The sequence below is a fragment of the Azolla caroliniana genome, unplaced genomic scaffold (assembly GCF_043228905.1).
Source record: "Azolla caroliniana isolate FFs.n. ecotype wild unplaced genomic scaffold, voAzoCaro1.0.p SCAF_5, whole genome shotgun sequence".
Lineage (NCBI taxonomy): Eukaryota > Viridiplantae > Streptophyta > Polypodiopsida > Salviniales > Salviniaceae > Azolla > Azolla caroliniana.
Window position 1 is genome coordinate 2,912,533 of NW_028230440.1, and position 23,453 is coordinate 2,935,985.

The 23,453-nt window shown below is 37.3% G+C and overlaps 1 protein-coding gene across 1 annotated transcript; it reads left to right on the forward strand.

The window, feature by feature from the left end:
* Positions 1-8,638: 8,638 nt before the first annotated feature.
* Positions 8,639-10,714, forward strand: LOC147863640 (CASP-like protein 2U3). Its single transcript, XM_087320522.1, has 3 exons — positions 8,639-8,922; positions 9,909-10,023; positions 10,266-10,714. The coding sequence occupies exons 1-3, from the start codon at positions 8,693-8,695 to the stop codon at positions 10,497-10,499; spliced, it is 579 nt and encodes a 192-aa protein (XP_087176648.1). The 5' UTR covers positions 8,639-8,692; the 3' UTR covers positions 10,500-10,714.
* The last annotated feature ends 12,739 nt before the right edge of the window (positions 10,715-23,453 follow it).

Below are 23,453 nucleotides of genomic sequence, written 5' to 3' on the forward strand. Positions count from 1 at the left end.
GTACTTTTCTCTCATAGTGATTTGTTTTGTGTCTATGGGCACCCCTGGTTTTTACCTCACTTGGGGTTTTCAACGTTAATATCTTGTGTATTTTCATTTATGTGCTCTGTATTTGCTTGTACCCATTCCGCATTTGACTTGGTTGTGGCCAAGTTCCCGTTTTTCGTATCAGCATGTCATTATGCAATGACATTCAATATACTACCAACAATAAACAAAATGTACTTGAGGAAAAGGGTGGGGATGTTAAAGGAAACTTATAAAAACATATTTGGTAGATATTAATATCATAAATAAAAATAGTATTAATTCAAACCAAGAACCACTTTGTTGTAGGTCATTTACTATACCTAGAACAATATAAAGGATCATTAACTAGGAAATACTTTATATGATAGATGTGTTAACGATAACATTGGTATGGTTTTTTTTTCTAAACAAAATATCCTTCCATTAGTTGTATAAAAAGGTCATAACATCTACAACATACAAAGCCCGTTTTGCGTAAGACAATGTACTCCAAAGTAGAGAAAACAGTCCACTAATTTGCAAACTGTTCCATAGACACATTCCAAGGTATTCCATATCCATAGACAACAACAAAAATAACTATATTCGGAAACAAGCCCTTGCGGCTCATAGTTATGAACCATTTCAATACTTATTCAACGGTTTGTTCCTGTTCAACATAATCATCATCCAAAAAACGAAAGCTACCACAAGCTTTCAAGGTAGAGAACAATGTGTTCTATGCCTATAAGATGTGTTCCATGTGCTTTTTCAAGAGAACCACATTTCACATTTGTGACTGTAAACTCAACAAGTATATCTAGTTGACTCCACATTCTAAAGTGTATCACCTTATGAACTATTGAGTCACTGCTTCTACATGACTTAAATCACAATCTCTTCAATGTGGGATGGTGTGAGGTACCGATTTTAATTATCACACTCTATTGCAATGCTACACCTTTGATCACGTTAGAGATTCTTCCCTGCATAGTATCAACTTAGGCATATCCTTATACACATTCATTTTTAAGTCACAATGCTCTCTCTCAATTGCAGCTTTTATTAGTAAATTTGTTGAGCATACAAAGTCACCACAAGCACATGAAAAATGTTTCACTTTGTTCATATAGGTTAGATTTAAGGTTGAAGGGCCATAATACAATCTATCTTCATTCTTTGTTTTCCATCTATGAAATGTATGTTGAAGCTATCAAGAAGCCTATTTTCACTCAATCTCAAAGGATTGATGTGAAACATGTGCTAATTTGCATATCGTTTACTCCCATGACTAATAAAGCTTTTCATTTGTTCCTACTTTGCTATATTTTAACATCATTCCCAATTCAAATATTCATAAATATAAAATAGTCTTCTCATGCTTAGGTTCTAAGTTGACTAACTAATATTGGTATTAGTAATTCTTTTCTAATGAAACTTGTGAACCAATATTAGTTAGATTACAATGAAGCTTGGAGTAAATTTTATTATGTGATCATGAGCAGTTTATGATCCAATTTTGACATAGATCAATATTACTATTTTGAGTTAATTGATCTCATAATTAAAATTAAGGCAAAATATCACTACTTACATAGATACCCATGCACTAGAAAGTGAGTACTTGGCAGATATGCATAATTGTCATAAATTTATGGGAAAATCATTAATTCGGCAACTACTACTCATCAGTTGGTGAGTACTTGGTAGAAAATAATTTAACTCACAAAATTTGCCATGCAATCAAATAACAAGTCTCTATTCAATTAATGCTCTCTACTCTTCATTCCTAATATTTCGTGAACCCTATTGTACTCCTATCATTCTTATCGCGAACCTTCCATGAGCGTCAAAACCAATAAAAGTTTAGACATTTTAAAGAGGGGGAAATCAATGTCAACACCCACGCCCACCCCCAAATCTCTATTATACACCCCCTTTTTTGTTTCCATTTTTCTATTCTCACACACACTCACTCTCTTGTTGAATGTAGATGATGTAGCACTTTTCACTTTTTGCCAACACTTCTGTAAATGTGCAAAAGCTAACAAGGGCAATGGAAGAGTTTGGCACATATACAAAGTTGTGTGTCAATAGTTCTAAAACAAAGATTATGTTTGTGACGAGACAAAATAAGGATATATCATGCATTATGTACAATAATGAGCCACTTGAATGTGTGGAAAGCGTCAAATATATTGGCCTGGAATTTCCTTCAAATATATTATGTCAAATATATTAGATGAAATGAATGTGCTACACACCGCTTAGAGGCAGGAAAGAGAGCATATTATGCATTATGTATAATAATGAGCCACTTGAATGTGTGGAAAGCTTCAAATATCTTGGCCTTGAAGTTCCGTCACATCATAGATGGAATGAATGTGCTACACGCTGCTTAGAGGCAAGAAAGTGAGCATATTATGCATTTGAGAACACATGCAATCATGGAGATATCAAGTGTTAGGTCCTTAGGAAATACCTTTTCGACACTTTGATGACACTGGTGCATCTCTATGGGATGGAAGTATGGGGTGGTATCATCCTTAAATCTAATTCAAAAGAGTTTGAAAATGTCCAAAATAGTTTCTTACAAAGTTTCTACAAGTTAAGAAACAAACACAATACACCCTCCTCCTCAAGATGGGATCACTTCCCATTGAGATCATGTTCATGGAAAGGGTTGTTGAATACATGCTTAAGGTTTAAAAATGTCTCTCACATCGACTTTCTAGAATCACATGAGAAGAAAGCAAAAAGATCCAAATGACGCATAAAGGGAAAATTTTGTGTCCAGGTTGGATACATTATATGGAAAAATGGTTTGGTAGATGGGATGCAACATACTTGCTTCATGATGCATCATTAGATTCCTCTGTAAATGAGATCTTTTTACAAGGCCGATGTATCATGACATGAGACAAATTCGAGGCCCACACATCACACATTATATTACAATTATTGCTCTTAACTATAAAACCATATTCTTCACAAAACGGGGAAACCATACACATCGATATATATTAGAGCCAATATCGTTGTCTACCATTCGAACCATTGCTTCCATGCGACTTGGCTCATTGTTGAGTTCATACTTTGGGAATTCAAAACCCTGATTAGGAACTAAAAGTTATGAGGTAGAAAATCACAAGGTGTGAGGAGGGTCTATGGTGACCAAGGGAATGCACATTGATTGTAGATTTACTTCGTTGAAACTCAAACTACATAGTACCCCCATTATTCTTAATCTTCTCATCTTATGTTAAAGGGTTTGACTCTTCTTTTCAGGTTCTTTTCCGTAAATCATGTAAGTTACTCTTGGATCATATTGTCAAACTATTGTAGCTCTACGAAATTTATAACCTCTACACTCTCTACACCACTTCATATTTACTTAATTGTGGTACCATTTCTAGTGTTTTTCACATATTTATTGATATAATTATGTGTTTTCTTGTGTGTGTGAGGGAGAGAGAGATTTACGATCCTCTGTTGTGAAGAAAGGCTCTATTTTTCGACACTTGGTATCAGAACCAAGAGAAAAGATAGAGTGACGAAAGAAATATATAAAGAGATCACAAGAAGAGAGGAATGAAGTGATAACAGAAGAATTAATGTATTAGGATAGAATAAGAATGGGTACAAGATAGGCGATGAGAGTTTAAGACCGGTGTTGATTCGAATTAGTTTGAGAAGAATTGCATGTCTATACTTATAGGTTCCTATAGAATAGCCTAGAGATTTCTATAATGTTCTATAATGTTCTAGATCTAGAATATTCTAAGATGTTCTAGGATAATCTAGAATGTTCTAGAATGTTCTAGAGTATTTATAATAATCAGTGTATTAGAAGAAGTAGCATTTATTATTTCATATGATCATGGGCTATCTTAATGGTTAAGTTATTGATTATGTAGTATAAGGTTTCGGGTTCAAGCCTAGGTGAAACAACGATGTTTATGTATTCATAACATTTGGGTTATCCGATAGGAACGAATGTTACAAATGGTCAATTGATTGAACGGATGTCTAGTAAGTTGAGGGATAAGTTCATGTATTGGAAGTCACAATCTTGACCATTTCATGTACGCTTGACGGTTGTACAATGTATTATGGAAGCCATGATATTATATTACTTGCCATGGACAAAGAAGGCTTTGCATTCTGTTTTGCAATCTCTTCGATATTTGTTGTGGAAGAAGAGGGATAAGATGGAAATCACATGGGTTGTGTGGAATCATCTAGAAAACCCTAAGCAATTGGGGGGAGTTGGAATATTGAACTTATCTATGCATATCATGGCTCGTAAATTTTCATTATTACAAGACATGTGTTCAAACTCACAAACATGAATATCTATTGTTCAATATTTCATTGATAACAAGGGTTTAACACATCGGAGGACAACGATTACTTCATGGTGGCAATTACTGAATGGATGTATTTCACTAAGGATTTTGAGATCTTCATGTGTACAACACTTGGTTACCTCATGGCAAGAAGCACTCTTGTTATGTGTATGGAAACCATCATCTAGTAGAGAGCAATGTAATTCTTTGCAAAAAGAGTTACTTGTGTCTTCTCGGTTATTATGTTGGCCAAGAAAGGAGAGATTTTGCTCTCAATTTAATCATTTGTTTCGTTTGTGGGTCAAAGAAGTGGGAGATATACTTAAGGCTTCATCTCAAAGAATTTTGGAGTTTGTTAAAGTGCAACAATTATTACGCATCCCACCTAACTATGGGTTTATTTGGCACTAACTACAAAATATTGCATTGATGCAAGGTCCCTTACCTCTACAAATAGGAGAACAACCATGGATTGATTGGTATTTACGGGGTCAAACGTCATTGTTACATGTGACTACTAATCTTTTGTATCATTGCTCTATTGAGTCTCTTGGATAGTTATATCATCTAAGGTTGAAGAAGATTAGAAAATACACAAATCTGATCATGGGTGGTGGCAGATCTTACAACGTAGTTGGCATTCTAAATTGCCACTTGTAGCAAAGTTCTTCATTTGGAGAGTTTTGATTGGAGGATTGCCTTTGGTATTAGCTCTAAAGCATCATGAACTAGCAACGAGTAATTGCTTTTTTTTGCACTGTTCAAATGGAAGATAGTACTCATCGATTTATACAATGTCCGATTGCTTGTCAAATTTGGAGTTACATTTCTCAAATTTGGCAAGTTTTATCACGGTGTTATTTGCCACCTAAACAATGGGTGTTTGCACAATTTACACAGGTTGACCCAAAATTAGAGAAGGAGATCATTTTTCTATTTCTGAGATATTGGGGATTGCATCGTAATTGGAACATGCCCAACGCTTGTGTATTCGATGGTAGACATGGAGTGAAAGCATATCTATGAAAGTTGAAGGGAGTACTAATGTGGCAATTTTCTTTATTGGAGCAAGTGGAAATTCTTTCCTCAGTGGAGTGTTCGTCTTGCCCATTGGCAATTCGATATGTTCCACTACCCATGTAGTGTAGGTGGTGGGTAACCATACTTCATTGTCACACCCATTGTAAGTAGTGTTTTTTACACACATTTATTAATATAATCAAGTACGTTTTCACCAAAATAAAAGAGATTTACGATCCATAAAGAGGCCAATATTGACCCATGGGACCTAAATACACTAGTTTTCTTCTAAACTTAAGTCCCATGGGTATTCACACTTCCTAAGAAGGATATTCGTACTTTGAAGCACAAAGTCTTAACGAGGGGATGGGAAGTGATGAAGACCCAAGGGGAGAGAGAGACCTATAAGACCAAAAATATAACATTTTCACGTAACACGTGTGAAAGTGAGTAGCGACTCTTGATGTTCAAGAACTTTACTAATGAAAACTTAAGTCCCGTGGGTATTCACACTTCCTAAGAAGGATATTCGTACTTTGAAGCACAAAGTCTTAACGAGGGGATGGGAAGTGATGAAGGCCCAAGGGGAGAGAGAGACCTACAAGACCAAAAATATAACATTTTCACGTAACATGGGTAGCGACTCTTGATGTTCAAGAGCTTTACTAATGAATGTCGCAATCAAGAGTGCTCACTGTGACAAAAGTAGATGTTCATCACAATGCTCAAGGGGGGGTTTGAACCTTCGACCTTATGGTTTGACTTGTGTACTTAGGTTCGGTGGGTATTCATATTGCCTAAGAAAGATATTCATACTTTGATGCACAAAGTCTCGTGAAAACACCAATATGCCACAATGATCATATATGTACTTCATAAGATCACCTCAGAGCTCCAATTGATCTTTTACACCCCATCTCTTAAATCATTTCATAATGTCAAGCACCCAACCAAATGAGAGGATTTTGTTCTCATAGTTTTTTGTACCTTGCATCCTATGTTCCAAGTTTGTTTTGGTAGTCAATGGGCATGCATATTATTGAATATTGTGATATACATGTATACTCTTTACATGGCAATTACCTCTATGGGCTTGCCACCTATTTCTAATAGCATGATAAGGTAGGAGGTTGAGGATTTTGCCCTTAATTGTCTATGTAAGAATAAAATTTGGATGTTCTTTATTTCATTCCATGCACCAAGTGAGATAGCACCGCCCCACAGTACCACTTTATGAAGGAAAACTTGGTCCACCAAAGCATTGAATAACATCAATCTCATTTCCCATCCTTGAGTATCACTTTGTTTGTATTGATTCTCAAACGCATAATAACTATTCCGGCTTGCTAGAAGTCTTGACTCATAACATACATTCCACCTAATACCAAGATATTTGAAGCTTTGCACCACTTGTATTGGTTCTCCCTTGTACATAAAGTGGGGATGCATTGTCTCGTTGCATTGCCTTTAATGCTATCATTTTTGTTTTATTGACGTTAATCGTTAGTCTATTGATTTCACTAAGTGTGTCTGGTACAAGTAAAAAGTATTGCATATCATCTAAAGTATATGAGTATAAAACAACATCAACATATAGGAGTATAATTGCTAAAAAATGCACATTTATGCTTAGAATGCATATTAGAAGTGTCATTTTTTAATATTTGGCGTATTCTAAAAGCTGAAATTATAATTTTTTTTAAACTTGAAAATATAAGAAGTATTTAACCTATTTAATATATTCTATACATATTCTAAGCATTTAAAAAAAAAGAGTAAAATACTTTTAGAATACTTAGCATATGTATTCGACGGGTTGTATATGCTAAGAATTCTACAACAATGTATAGGAGTATAAAAATAAACTCATGGATGAGTTTTGGGTGTTCCGGTCCTTCTTACTTTGTAGCCGTCTTTACTATTTCTTCGAGTTTATCGATGCATAGATTAACGAGTATTTAAGAGAGTGGGGACCGTTGCTTGACCACCATATTGTTCAAAAAGTACTTTGCGAAACCACTACATATTTTTAATTGTCATATAACTTTCTTCTCACAATTATAATTGTACTATGGCTACTCTATATTATAAATAATAATGGCACTCCAATCTCTATCATTCTTTTCCAAAGCTACGAAGAGTAGAGGAGAGAGAACAAGAGGTGTATAAAAGAAATTTGGGGGTGTGGGTGTAGAAAAGCAAGATAATCATAAATCAAAATGATCTCTCCCTCATACAGACACATCATGACACAATAGACATTATGCATATCATAGCGTTATCCCTTTGATTATTTAAAGAGTCATTCATACTCCAATCTAGCAAGGTCATATTTCAAATGCTTCCCTTGATGGCAATATGCCAAAGTTTAAGTCAATACCATTGTAGAATTAGCCATTTGGGGTGATAGTGTGAGAATACACTCCATGATTGCTAGCATGTCCCATGGCACCATCCATTATCATTAAGGATTCTCGATAAGACCTAAATTTTCAAAGATATGGAAAAAGAAGATAAGAAAAGCTTGAATTGTGCGTGTGAGATCAACACTCTTTTGTGGATAGTTGGAATAAATATATATGAGGACAAAAGCATCTAGTATGGATGATGACTACTATACATTTGTTGAAATGAATTCACACTTCCAATCATGACATGGAGATGTACAATCGTATCAAGATATCAATATCCCACAAACATTCAAGACCCTGTATACATGCATGTCAAACCAAATTGTGTGTTTGGCTTACTTTCTCATCTTTATGCACATGAATTTTAGTTCACATACCACTCAACATGCTATGTATGTAGCTTTCCTTATATTGACATCTGGTTGGATCATTGGTTGAAATCAATGTCCATAACTTGTCCCACACCCTTTTCTTTTATCAAACTTTATTAGTAAAAGGGATAGAATTGTATTAATAAAAAGGTTACCTTGTCACTCAAATAACATGTTCACTTGGGATGATTTTCCAATAGATAGTAGGAGTACACTCAAAACATACCATCACACCCATGGATTGAAGATTAAAGCCCCAACCTTAAGGATTAATTGCATAGGTGTAAGCTAAGTAATAATGTAAGGAAGTTATATATATTATCAATTTGACATGAGGCCCCTCACCCACGGATTGAGACTTAAAGTATGTTGTATATTTAATATGTAAGGTGAAAGATAGGTGGGGAATTAAGGAACAAGGTTGAACAAAACCAACTAGCTGGTTTTGTGGGTGATATAAGGGGGGAGGGAGGGAGAGATCAAGAAGAACTTGAAGAGAGAAAGATCAGAAAGAAAAAGGAAAAGGAAAGAAATGGGTGTGGAGGATCAATCAACAAAGTCATTCATGGTAAATAAAGTGAGTGCTAGTGGTGGTGTTGATAATTCATGGAGATCTATGGAGGTGATTCTACGAGTCTTGGTGGCGGTAATAGCGGCTACTGCAGCAATTGTGATGGGTAAAGATAAGCAGCAAAATGTCTTCCAAGTTGCAAGTGTGAAAATTACGGTTTCCGCTCAATACACAGATGTTCGCGCATTCGTGTAAATAATTCTCTATCACTCTCTCACACATTTGTTTCCCATGGATGCTTAATTATAAGTAGATGCTTAATTATACATCAAAAGTCATTAATATGTGAGAACCCATAGCTCTATCCACGGTCATGGCCTCAAAAACATATGGAAATTTATTTGGCATGTGTTAAAGAACAATTCAAGAGTTGCAGCTAAGATGGGCAGGGCTCTCTTCATTCTAGAGATGGGACTGGGAGTTGTTTTTGTTTGGTTTCATCTGTTCAGCAAATTAGACTTCATGAATGAATCCTTAAACTATCTAATATAAATACAGTCCTCTGGTGGGTGGGTGGCCAACTTTGAGCTAATCAAAACTAATTTATCATCCGAGACAACACAGAAGTCGACGCGATAACTAACATATTCAACAAAATATATATTCCCAACCAATCACAAGTTTGAGGCAATAACGTTTTCTCCAAAGTGTTCCGATCAATCACATTATAATAATATTTATGGTGTAAATTAAGTTCTAATCATATAAGAACTCTAATTAGTCAATACTAGTGAATAGTTTTTTATGAATGTTATACTTAGCCTAAATTTATAGTTGAGAAAAAGGCATAAGGATTTAAAAAGAAATATGCCCCACTTCACATGCTAGTGTCTCTCTTTGGAAGAGGTTTTTGAGTTTTGAGTTACCTCAATAGAGTGCTCTAAGTTTCCTTCTTTATTACTAGATAACATTAAGTTCGGGTGGTCTTTGAAAAACACCAATATGCCCCTATTGTTTTCTAGTTCTTGATTTTCTCAAATGATCCAAAATACCCCTTGAATCTAATTGTTTGTTTATTTAGTAATGACAACTTGGTTTTAATCACGAATGCTTTACAAAGCACTTGTTTAGCAATAAAATATTTCATCTTTTCAAGCTTTTAATCACTAATTAGATTGAATGAGATCTACGGATTAATACAAAATAAATAACATGGCCATTTACCATTTTGTTCTAGGTTCTTTGTGTATGCAAATGCTATTGTGGCAATCTACTCGATACTCGTTATGCCATCCCGGTTTCTAGTTGTGAAAAAGCGATGGATCCTAGGCCTTATATTTGTCATGGACCAGGTGAAAACAATATTCATATCTAGAAAAACTTGAGGCTATAAGTTTTGTTGACAAGGGGTATTAATTTAAGGAAACTTTTGTTTAAAAGTTACATGTTGCTAGGGATATATCTAAATACATTGAACATATCATTGATGTTAATAATCACTTCATAATGCACATTAAGTACATCCTTTTGATGGATGTCAATGTAGGGAGCATTCATTTTAAGTCATTAATGTTTTTTCCATGTAAAACACAAGGTTATGGCATTCTTGTTGATGGCATCCGCAGCAGCATCAACTGAAGTAGCATATGTTGCAAAGCAAGGAGAGAGCAAGCTCATGTGGAGTGAAGTTTGTAGCAACTATGAACGGTTTTGTCTGTTGGTGGGTATTTCTATTGTCTTCTCCTTCATAGCGGTCCTAACAATGGCTATGCTTGTCACATTGTCTGGCCGTCGTTTTTTTCTCCACACCGCATCCTCAAAATCATAACCAAGTAGCAATTGTTGCATTGTATGATAAAATCCTATGTATAAGGTTTACAACATAATCACATATTTAGGATTCATATCTACTACCCTAACTAGAAACCTTGATTGTATCACAAACTTCATTCTTATATTTATGTACCCATTTACCATGCACATAAATGTTGCATTATATTTTTGTAAAACAAATGTATGAATGAATTGGTTGATGCTTTTTCATGAGGATCTCAATTTCACTCAGGATTTATGGCCCTAACTTGTTACTCCTAATCTCTTTCTCATAACAATTATGCATATCTTTTACGGCTTATGATTTCACAAAACAAATTGTAGAATATTGAATATGCATTGTGAATCTCATGATTTGCAACGTTTAGTTTCAAATCTTGCATTGTTGACTATAATGTTTTGAATAGATTTTCCTTGACATGGGTTGGTTAAATCATCACTCGCAAACACGAGAGGGGATCATCATATATTGTGTTTTTCATGTCTTCTTGGAATCTTCAAGATAAAACATTTTGATATACTTGTCATGATGAGAGCCTCAATTAAACTAACAAATGTGCAACAATGTTGGTGTGAGCTACAAGAACCAGCAAGACTAGCAATCCACATAAATTAGGGTAGCTATGATTGGCAATGCATATATCGGATTGACAAATAAGGGTTAGCAAACCAACTTTTGAAGGTTAGCTCTCCCTTCACATTCTCATGCTATTGGCATAAGAGGGCTATCTAGAGCTTAGGTATGAAATGGAGGTTATACACTTACTCACATCTTAGTAAACATGTACAAATGGGCGTGAGAAATATGCGAAATACATAAACCCCTATTGTGATACAAAGGTTAATACCAACATCTGATCAAACAAATGATATCAAATAAGAAACAAGTGGAGCAAAAACTACAAGTTATTCAACAAAAAAGAAGGTATGGCATAATTCCACCTCAGACTAGAAGTTGTATCTGAAAATAAGTGAAGCCCTTGCCATCGTTTCTTAAAGTCCACTTGACATTGCCATAGAACATCAGCTAAACCTTGCAGATCATCATATTGACCACGTAGTGTATGGACAAATAACAACCAAAATTCAATAAGCATGGTGCGGAGATGTATGTGAGCATTATTAAAAATGAGATCACATCTCGCTTTCCATATTATCCAAAGAGCTAATGACATAATAGTACGCCAAATAACTAGATTTTCAATTCTAAACCGTGGAATAGAAGAAGGAAATGAGGTGAGATTGAGGTGTCTATGGGAAAAGTGAAAAACATGAGAAGCATGCGTACTTTCGTACTTCATAACATCTCCATGAAGGACATCCCATAATACTGCACCCCACGAGAAAATAGAATGAGAATAATGATGTCTGAGCAATAAAAACAACTTACTCCAAAATTGCTTGATCTTGGGACATAACCAAAACACATGCAAAATAGATTCCATAAATGCACCACAATGCATTCCACAAGCATAATGCATTGAAACATCCAATGAAAACAAATCACTTTTTTCGGAAACTACATACTCCACAACCATTTCCAAAATTTGGTAAGTTGTAATGCATTCACATTATTTGCAATCCAATGCTTCAGGGCAACAGGGCATTTATACTTTGATTGCAACAACAAATTTCTACCTAGCTTAACCAAATATGGGGAAAACTACAAATGTTTACCATTTCCACCAACACTCAGCTTTTTCCATTGATAATTAGCCGGATCCTAGTCCAAATTGTAAAGAGGTTTTTTTTTAAAACCCCACAATGAACAACATCGCAATCATTCTTGAAAGGGTGGATCCAAGAACCATTTTTTTCTAGATCTTGTAACTACTCAAATAGTTGAAACATTGGCGGACATCTACACATCTGATGCAGAAAATGCATGCCACAACCTACCATCATCATCCACATTAAAGTATATAGTATGACCCGCAATGTTAGTTACTTTAGCTCCTAAAATAACTTTTAAAGGAGAGAAATAACCAAACCAAATCTGATTGCTAGAGGGTGGCCATGAAGCCATAAATTGTCCCAATGCCACTTGCATATCATTGCACATAATAGCACCTCCTTGATTTCAAAGCATAGACAAAGATTGTAACGGTTGATTCATAACATAGCATCCCCATGATGAACATTACTTGCAACTGATACATCCAAAGAAGCCGAATTCAAGCGAGGACGGCTACCAAGCAGAAAACCCCTTGCATCATAGAAGAGAAAATTCTAGGTCAAAGGCATCTTCCGAACTAGAAACTTTTTAACAACTAACCAATTTGTGAGAATTCCATCAAAAAAATTATTTTCTTATAAGGTTGTTTTAAACACATGAAAATTCTTAATCAAGGCCCACCTTAATGAGGGTTGCCACATTCCACCTATTGTCGGACACATAGTACACAACCTATGCATCATCACCTAATTCCAAACACTTTACATTGGCAACATAGCCCTACACACAAATTTAGAAAGCAAAGCCTTACATTGTGCTTCCGGATCCACTAGCCCCAACCCACCATTTTGTCGTGGAGCAATCAATACTACCCAAAGCTACTTTAGGCCTTTTATCTTGACTTGTTTTTCCTCCCCATATGTAATTGTGAATGAGGCGTTGCACTTGCAAAATACATCATCTAGCAAACAACGTAGCAGAAGTGTTGAACGGACTAGCTCAACCGGATCCGGATCGGCTGAACAAGCCAGAGCCGAATCGGAGTCCGGAATGAAGAGCCGGACGAGCCGGTTTTGTATTAGCTTCCGCAATCGTATTCTTTTACATGATCTAGCAAACAAGGTAGTAGAAGCAATATACCAAATAGTTGCTAGAAGAACTTGGTTAGCTACAAGTACACGACTTGCAAATGATAGGTTAACCGAATCCCAAAGCAACAAATTTCTCCTTAAATTTACAAGTAGAGGAGCAACTAACATATCTTCATTAACATTTTAAGTCCCACTTGGCAGTCTAAGTAATGAGTTACTTAGTGGTTCCATCAGGAACCCACTTGAATTCCTAAGGAAGCATCCAAGTAGGCAATAAATTTTGTGATACCCAAAAACTAAGAGATTTATGTCGATTTATCTTTGCTCTAGAGGCCAAACAGAATTCCTCCACTACTACTTGCAATTTACTTAAATTATCATCATTACCTTGGACATAAATTCCAAGGTATCATTACCTTCCAGTATCATCTGCGAAGTCTAAATCCAATAGTTGTTGCATTGCAGGCAAAGGCAAACCCTTCAAAGAAACTTGAGATGAATTTAAATACATTGAAAATGTTTCCATTACAGTTAGCAAAAACAAGAATGTGGACAATGGACAGCCTTGACGTACAGAACGCGAAATAATGAATTTTCTAGTTTGCCCACCAACTACCAAGACTGAATTAAAGGCCTCACGATACAACGAAGCTACAGCCCTAATCCATTGAATAGGAAAACCTAATCTCAGAAAAGAAGCTTCCATGAAGTCCCAATCAACTCTGTCATATGCCTTTTCAAAATCTAATAAAAGTACCACAAGATCTTATTTATTCTTCGTTGCAATCTCTGTTAATTCCCAGAACAGAAAGACATTATAAAAATACTATGTTCTTGCATAAATCTTGTCTAAGATTCATGCACAATATCAGGAAGAAAGGTTTGTAATCTCAAAGCCAATAACTTAACATAAATTTTTTAAATTGTATTCAATGGAGTAATGGAGTGCCAACCCTTAACCTCATCCGTAACTACATCACCTTTCGGAATGAGGCATATCAATCCCTCTTTCCACATTTGTGGCATAATACCTGTATTGAATATTTTTTGAAATGCTGCAAGTAAATCATCAACGATCAAATCCCAATATGTAATAAGTGGCTACAATATGCCTCATTTCGAAACAAAGAAGTGGCTACAACAAAGAAGGTTGTAGGTGATCCATCATATCTTCCAAACAAGGTGAAAAAGCTAGGCAGGAGATCTGACATGAATTAGTCTTTTGGGACCCGTGGATGAAATTTTCTTCGATACCTATGATAGATTTGTACCAGTCAATGAACCTTCATTGGATCAATGCTATATATCCAGTAGCTATGATGCAACCACCCATTTTGAGACCGTTGTGGAAGATGTTTTGGCAATGTATACAGCTATCACTGGAAAGGTTTTGGATTTGTCTATGGATTTAAGTGCAACTAGTTCAGCTGATGAGTATTTCTTTTTGCCATCTCTCTTTATGGGAGACATACAGTTCATTACAGAGCCAAATTGCAATATTTTTTTCTCCATATGTTAAGACCAGTCAGATTTTCTGGTGTCTTGCATAGGGTTTGCCAAGGACAATGATCATGATTAGGAATGATTATTATGGTGGAGAGTCAACATCTCTCAATCTTACATAGTTGTGGTCCAAATTTAGAGGCAGTGACAAGCCTCCTATGTTTAAAGTCGTTGATGGGAGCTATGTTTTTAACAAAGGGAAGATCCACAAGGTTCCTGCTACAGATGTAGTAGCATTGAATTCTCCCCTCATGGGTCTATTTGAGTTTGACTTGGGAGATACAAGTTATTTAAGATATATGGGACTGCAAGTAGCTTGGAATGTGTCTACAGAATAACTTTCAGATTAGTTGACTAGTTTTCTCTACTTTGGAGTACATAGATTGCTTTCCTCAAACCATCATCTTATAAAGATGAGTTGGGAAAAATATTTTGTATGTTGTTGTTATGACTTTTCTAAAAACTAATGGAAGGATATGTTCTTTTGAGAAAAAAAAAAATGCTTCATTCCATCTCTATCCGTTATGACAGTGCCGTTAGATATTTTCAATTGTACAATCTGAATTGTATATCTTTTAGGCATAACATGTTGGAAAAATAAATTTGACATGGTGTCACCTTTTGCACACCATCTTGCTGGAGATGCTTGAAAAAAACATTGAGCACGTTTTTGTTGCAAAGAAGAAATAATCATCATAGCATTTTGTAATTCAGAATGAATATATTGAGAATGAGGTTGTTTTTCTTGCAAAATTTGAAGAGAAGTCAAACTTCTCTTAGCATTCAACAAACTTCTAGTGTAATTACTTTGTTTTAACTTAGCTTGTTGTATAAAGAAGTTGGAAACTTCTACATATCTACATCTTTTTGCAAAGTGTCCATACTACATTCCGATAGTGCAAATTGACGGGGATTGGAGCAAAGCATATCAACAATTTTCCCCTTGCCCACTTTATCTGAAAATGTATCGAAAGCCATTTCTTGCTAAGTTTCATGAGGCAACAAAGTAGTGACAACACTATTACTTTGATTATTCATAGTAGAACTAGGCTTCACATGGCCAACCAAATAGTCTTTTGCCAAATGGCCAATTTTTTTACAAGAAAAACATTGGTTGGGCAAACCAAAATAAAGCACTTTCTGGAATTTTTGAAACATATTACCTTGCAGCTTTGGAAGATGAATCCAATTAGGTAAAATTGCAACCTTTTTACAGAGTAACTTGACAAACGGAGCTCCTCCTTTTTCTACAATGTCCCTAAACGTAGATGAGTTAACATGTAGAACTCTTCCGATTGTTGCCCCAATTTTGTGAAGAACCTCCCTCCACTCCCTATCTAGGCTTGGAAAAACAACAGTACATGTCGTTGCCTCCGCCTGTAGAACTATTGTATCAAAACCATGGGTCCATGGGAAAAAACGAACCCATGCACCAGAGATGTCTACCAAGGTAATGGAAAGGAGATTACGAACAGAAGAATGTTGAACTGCAAACTCCAATTGATAGCAACCTCAGCCCATCAGATGTATATCAATAATCTTATCAAGTTTCTCCTCTAATGTTGTCTGAAGCATATGACGTAGATCCCCTCTACTTGATCAATTTCCCAAGACTTGGGCAATAACCGAGCATTGGTCCAAATGCTGTCTGAAGCAGATGACAGAGATCCCCTCTACTCGATCAGTTTCCCGAGACTTGGGCAATAACCGAGCATTGGTCCAAGAGTTTGACTTCATTGAGGACAATGTGCTCATCCTCCGGTTCCAATTGGACATCGATAGTATCGTCGATCGTAGGGGAAGCAAGAGCAATTCATTGGTGTTGACATTGACGACGACGGTGTAGGGAACGATTTTGTTCTCTCTTTGTCCTACCTTTATCTTCAAAGTACACATTTGGTGGAACTTTCCATGCACAAGCAATGGAGGCATACTACAAATTTACTAGTGGTCGGTTGCATTGATGTGTCCAAACTGTCAAACTTCCTTTAATAATGGCATCAAGAATAATGCACAAGAAAGGAAGAAATTATATTGATGAATAACCCTCACACGATGCTGCCATGAAGATTTGGGGAATTAGTTGGTGGTCCTAATGCAATGAAATAAGATAGATGTGTATTATGTGTTGTGTGTGTGCGATATATAATGTATAAAAGATTAATAGGGACTATTAAGTGGGGTAAGACAACATTCAACATTTGTGAGTAATTCAACTACTAATTGACTATATATTTAACGTGTAATCAACAACATATACATGAGAGTAACAAGTGGTTTGTAAAATTCCACATTCTCAATACCTTTTTATTGCTCGTCACAAGGACAATGGGTGCGAGTAAATTGCCCTAAGTTCTCTCACATAGGAAAATGGAGCTTGAGTGTTGATATGTAACCTTAAATGTGAGTTCACACATAATATGAACAGTTGAGCTTGTTATCTCAACAACTTGCACCTTGTTATCATCCAACACAATCTAGATGTGTCATAATGAGCATGGTGGCAAATCGCCTTCCATGAAACCCCAATATTCTTCTCTAAAAGGAATTGTGTTATTTTATATGCCCAACTTGCAAAGTTGGTTCATCAAGCATCTCACTTTATAGAGAGCTTCCTACTTGCACATTCATCTTCTAGGTGGCCTTGTCTTTACCTTGATGCGATCTTTACAACACATAAAAACTCTTGGGGCTCTTCCATGTATGAGTTATGTAGTTGTTTACAATAAACCAAAACCCGAAACACAAACAATCGACCACATTAGCATATAGGGCCAATTCTTCAACGATAACTTCAAGATCAATAGACAAGGCACAAATATGTGATGTTGATTAATAAAAAGCTATGCTAATGAATAACACAAACACTATGATACCATATAAAGATTCAAAGACTAGATCGGAAGTCCTTGTGTAATAGGATAGATAGATGTGCAATGCAATGAAATGGATAGGTGTATTGTGTACATATGTGTTATATGTGCATAGAATATACTATAGATTAAGTACTCATATTTAAAAAATGGGACAAGTTTACCATGCAACTAATTTAAATGCTAATCAACTTATAGACAACATTTAATGGAAAAGATGAGCTTGGGCTTCATTTATATAGAACAATCAAATAATTATGGGAGAGTGTGTCAGATACCTAAGGTATCCAATAGTTCATTCAATGCAAAGGCATCTCCCAATCATAAAATCAATGTTGGACCTCAACACATAACGAATGTAGTTTAGCTTTCTTAACAATCTAGGCTTCACAATCCTCATTATATAATTCATTATTTCTTGGTCTTCTATCCAAATTCTTGTATGGTTGACCAAAACCTCATTTACATATTTACTTTTTTAATTCTCATGAATTACCTTAGCTTTCATGTAGGTTGATGATAGATGGAGATCCTCATGGTCCCATAGATAGATAAGGACATAGGATTTAGATACAAGGCTACACATGGTTGATATGTATGCTCAAGGTGGTCCTCTTGATAAACGTTAAGAGATGCTTGATGAGTGGCAATGGAGGTGAACCTCAAATGAGGTTGCATCACAAACTAAGAGCCTACCACACAAATCAACACAAATAATAGAATGTTGCAATCATAAGATAAGATACGAAAGGGTGGGAGATAGGATCAAATTCAAATGGACATGTGTCATCATACATGTTAATGTAGTCTCTATATAAACGTGAGTTGTACATGTTAATTGTAATTTGTAAAAAATGTGAGAAATGATTTCAAAAACATTGTAGAGCCCATGTTGATAAAATATTATACTTTGAGCAGTGAGCATTCTAAAAAGGCATGTTTTAGGGATCATGTTGGTTGGATGTAACAAGGGGAAAACCCATTTTAAGGTACATATGGTTTGGCTCATGAAGTTGGTTCTCCATTTGTGTGCTACTTTTGAGAGCTTGGAACATGTATTTTAGCATTTGGCACATAACTTCCATTTACAACGAGAAAAAAACCAGTTTCAACTAGCACCATCTCCTTCAGAGTATGTTTTTGTTACCAAATCCTCTAATAGGAACCATTTTTGCATTCTCTCAACTTTGAGCTATCTGCTTCTTAACAAGACCAAGTCCCTTGTTGGGCAACCATAACGAACAATTGTTTGCACTAGTATTTGTTGAAAGATCACGCTCAACTTAGTTTAGTTAGTTAGTCAACCATGTAACTTCGTAGTTACCTAAATAGAATCTAGTTAGAAGTGTTGACTATAACGCCTTAAATAAGATCTTGTACTTAAGTGGGATATTCTAGATCCTCCACTCCCAAGTACATTTAATATAGGACTTACACCCTTGTACCCATATTCTCCTCACACATGTGCACCCTTGCACATGAGATCTATATATACCTCATTGTGGGTATTTTTGTATTTGATGATGATAATGTTAATTTAATATAGAGTTAATCATCCCCCATCTTGTGTTGCTCATAAGTGTATCTTCCTCTCTCTCTTCCTCTCACACACATATCACTTAATCTTCCGCTTAACTTAATCACATAATTAGGTACTAATTTAACCCATAGTTAATCACCTAATTCTTAACATGGTATCAGAGTGTGTGGTTTAGCACATCCACTAAGCCTATCCGTCTCTTCATAATTGTGTGTTCGAAATGCTACCGTAGTGCTGCTACGTAGCATGTGTATGTGACTGAAGGAAGGAAAGAAAAAACGGAAGACACTACAATCAACATGAACACACAAATGGGTAGCTCACTCCCTAGTGAAAAGCTAGACCGGAGCAATTATTCATCTTGGGAGTTCAAGATGAACCAATACCTTGTCGGTCAAGGGTATTGGAGCTACATCAACGACGCTCAAGAAAATCGACATGACCCAAAGAATGCCAAGTACTTAACATGGGAGCAAGCGGCGAGTCAAGTCATGTATTGCTTGGCAACATGTGTCCACAACCACATGCTTACCCACATTTGAGACACCAAGACGCCCAAAGAGGCGTGGGAGAACTTAAAGAAAATGTTCGCCGCCAACACAATGGCCCCGAAAGTTTCAACTCCAACAAGAGTTGAATAGCATTCGGCAAAAAGACATGTCTGTGTCAGACTACACTACCAAGATCAAGAGCATTTGCGACTCGCTTGGCTCCATCAAAATAAACGTCGACGAAGACGAGATGGCTCAAGTATGCTTGGGCGGCCTCTCACAACAATTCGACTTGTTGAGGACGACAATCTTGGCGAGGGAAAACCCTCCTTCGTTCATCGACCTTCAATCAATGTTAATGGTTGAAGAGAACCACGTCCAAACCAAAACCAAGACATCGAAAGGACAAATGTTCTTCTCGAATTCGGATGGTGGCCAAGGACGAGGTCGAGGCGGTAGTAGAGGTCGATTCGACCCATCACACGAACGGAAGTCAAACCTTCGACAAGAAGACGGAAGCCATCAAGGAACCTTCGGAAGAAGGGGGAGCTTCCATGCCGAACAAGGTCAACAAATGAGGCTCGCAACTTGCAACTATTGTAGAAAAATCGGCCAACGCGAGGAGTGCCGAAAAAGAAGAAGCGAGTCGGCTTTGACAAGTTGACAACTCACGAATTACACTACCAACTCTGAATACGACAACTATGGCGGACTATTCCTAATGAGGCATAGAGCAAACTCTATGTCGGCCTCCAACTCCGCAAGCACCTCCAATTCGGAAGATGTGTGGTTCGTCTATTCCGGCACCTCACATCATATGACGTCACACCAAGAGTGGTTTCGTGACTTACGAACGCCGGACCAACCCAGCTTCATAGAGACGAGAGACGACACCACGCATCCCATTCCGCACATTGGCAATGTCCCATTCGGGAAAGAAGGCAAGCAAACTTGCATCAAGAATGTCTTACACATGCTCACAATAACGAAGAATTTGGTCTCGGTCGGCCAAAACGTGGAGCAAGGCATGCAAGTCCGCTTCAACAACAAAGGTTGTTTCATCGAGAAAGATGGCTGACTCATAGCCAAGGGACAAAGAGACGATTGAATGTTCATCCTCGATTCGAACGAGGTGAAATCGGCAATGTATGCCAAAGGTCTCAAAACCGAGATGAACATCGAGTTGTGGCACAAAAGAATCGGCCACATAAACCTCCAACGGCTTCGAGCAATGCAAACAAAGGGAGTCGTCATCGGACTTCTGACATTTGAGTCGAAACAAGTCAACCAAGTGTGTGAAGCATGCCAACTTGGCAAACAACATCGACTCCTATTCCCGAAGAAGAGTTATGCAAGTAAAGGCCTCCTCGACATCATACACTCGGATGTATGGGGACCGGCGCAAATGACGACGATCGGCGAATGCCAATTTTACGTCACCTTCATCGATGACTACTCGCGCTACGCGTGGATCTTCCCGATGAAGAAGAAGAGTAAAGTGCTCTCCCACTTCCAAAAGCTCAAGGGCCAAGTGGAGAAAGAAACCGGTTGGCACATTCGATTCCTATGATCGAACGAAGGAAAGGAGTACTTCTCCGATGAATTCACCTCCTACCTCCAAAGTGAAGGTATTCGGAGAGAATTCTCGTGCCGACACACACCCCAACAAAATGGAGTAGCCGAAAGGAAGAATCGGCAAATACTCAAGGTAGCACGTGCCATGATGCATGAGAAGCACATGCCGAACTTCTATTGGGTTGAAGCGGCATCCACAGCTGTCTATCTCATGAACCGGTGCACCATTAATGGAGTGCATGAGTTAACTCCATACGAGCTCCTCGTCGGAAGAAAGCCTATCTTGTCGCACCTCAAGGTGTTCGGAAGCATTACAAATGTACGCATCTCGAACGAACAACAACAGAAGCCCGACGTGAAGTCAGAGGAATGCATCCTCATAGGATACTCGTCCGAGAAGAAGGCATACAAGTGCTACAACCCTTCTACCCGAGCGGTTCGGGTAAGTCGAGATGTAGTCTTCGACGAGTTCGCATTGTGGTATGCACCAGAGACAACTTCGACTCCGACTCCACTCGACCCGAAATCCGCCGAACAAGAGGTAGAAGTTGGAGATCACTTCGAACACATGTTCGAAGAAAGTCCAATTATGACAAGGCTTAGTGGGCCACAAGAGCCCCCGCACGACCCAAGCATGTCTCCGCCAAGTACGACCTTGGACAAAGGCAAAGGTAAGATGCCCGAACACGAAGTCGACCACCCCAACGACAGTGATTCGGATGTGTCGGCTCCCTCACTAGATAGTGAGTTTGGTGTACCCATCATGCGGACACCCGTAGTAAAGAAGGCGCTCACATCGGCAAGCGAAAAACTTTGACGCTCTTCTAGAGAGAAGAATCTCGTCACTCGGCAGGGCTACAAGAAGTACATGGCCCATCACTATGCCTTTGCGACGAAGGTAGCGGCCGGACAAGAGCCCAAGAGCTCCACCGAAGCGACTCGTAACCCACGATGGATGGAAGTAGTGGCCATTCATCACCGGCTTCAGGGGGAGAACCCGAGATTGTCACGACGAAGAAAGCCGAAGGCCGGACGAAAGTCGCACAGAAGCCGACATCGAAAGTCGGACAACGCCGAAAGCAGAACCGGATGTCGGATGCCTCACACTTGAGCTTGAGGGGGCATGTTGAGAGATCACGCTCAACTTAGTTTAGTTAATTAGTCAACCATGTAACTTCGTAGTTACCTAAATAGAATCTAGTTAGAAGTGTTGACTATAACGCCTTAAATAGGACCTTGTACTTAAGTGAGATATTCTAGATCCTCCACTCCCTAGTACATTTAATATAGGACTTACACCATTTTACATATATTCTCCTCACACATGTGCACCTTTGCACATGAGATCTATATATACCTCATTATGGGTATTTTTGTATTTGATGATGATAATGCTAATTTAATATAGAGTTAATCATCCCCCATCTTGTGTTGCTCATAAGTGTATCTTCCTCTCTCTCTTCCTCTCACACACATATCACTTAATCTTCTGCTTAAATTAATCACCTAATTCTTAACAGTATTTTAAACATAAATTTTGTGAATGTCACCCCCATATGCGTATTGAGCTTTATAAACCTTATAATCATTTGTGAATGCAATGTTATCTATATTATTGATGATATTCCTTTTCATTGCTACCTTATGTAGCAATCTGATTCCTATCAGTAGCATCCTTGTTTCTTTACATAAACATTCCAAGGCACATACAAACTTCTATGAACCACATGTGATCTTAGCCAATAGCATGGTATCTTCATAAAATGCAATCAAGTATGGAACTACATATTCTTCCTAACTTAATGTGGAACTACATTGTTTGGGGAAGCTTTGACATGTTCTTGGTTAAACAACGCTACAGACTTTTCTTAGCAAGATTCTCTTCCCCATTTCGACGATTCTACATTTGAGTGGCATCATGCATGGCATTACATGTTGTCTAACAATGTCCACATGAAACATTTGTAAAACATACGGGTCTCAAAATGGACCTTACAAGTGAGTGGACACCTTTTTTTCATGGCATATAAGTAGTAGAGCTAATGTGAACGCCAACCTTTGTGAGTTGAAACCAGTAACTTGACTAGCATCTAAAGTACATTTGCTTTTCAAAGGAAACTTCCAAGCTACATCTAAGAATCAAGTCCTGCAGATTTAATAGCCTTACAAAAGAGAAACAGTAAATGTTGTTTAATTCTTGG

Bases quoted from the DNA above. Each gene is read 5' to 3' on its own strand.
- LOC147863640 (XM_087320522.1), top strand. From the start codon at position 8,693: ATGGGTGTGGAGGATCAATCAACAAAGTCATTCATGGTAAATAAAGTG. The intron at 8,923-9,908 runs GTAAATAATTCT...ATTTTGTTCTAG, and splicing joins ACAGATGTTCGCGCATTCGT to GTTCTTTGTGTATGCAAATG. The intron at 10,024-10,265 runs GTGAAAACAATA...GTAAAACACAAG, and splicing joins TTATATTTGTCATGGACCAG to GTTATGGCATTCTTGTTGAT.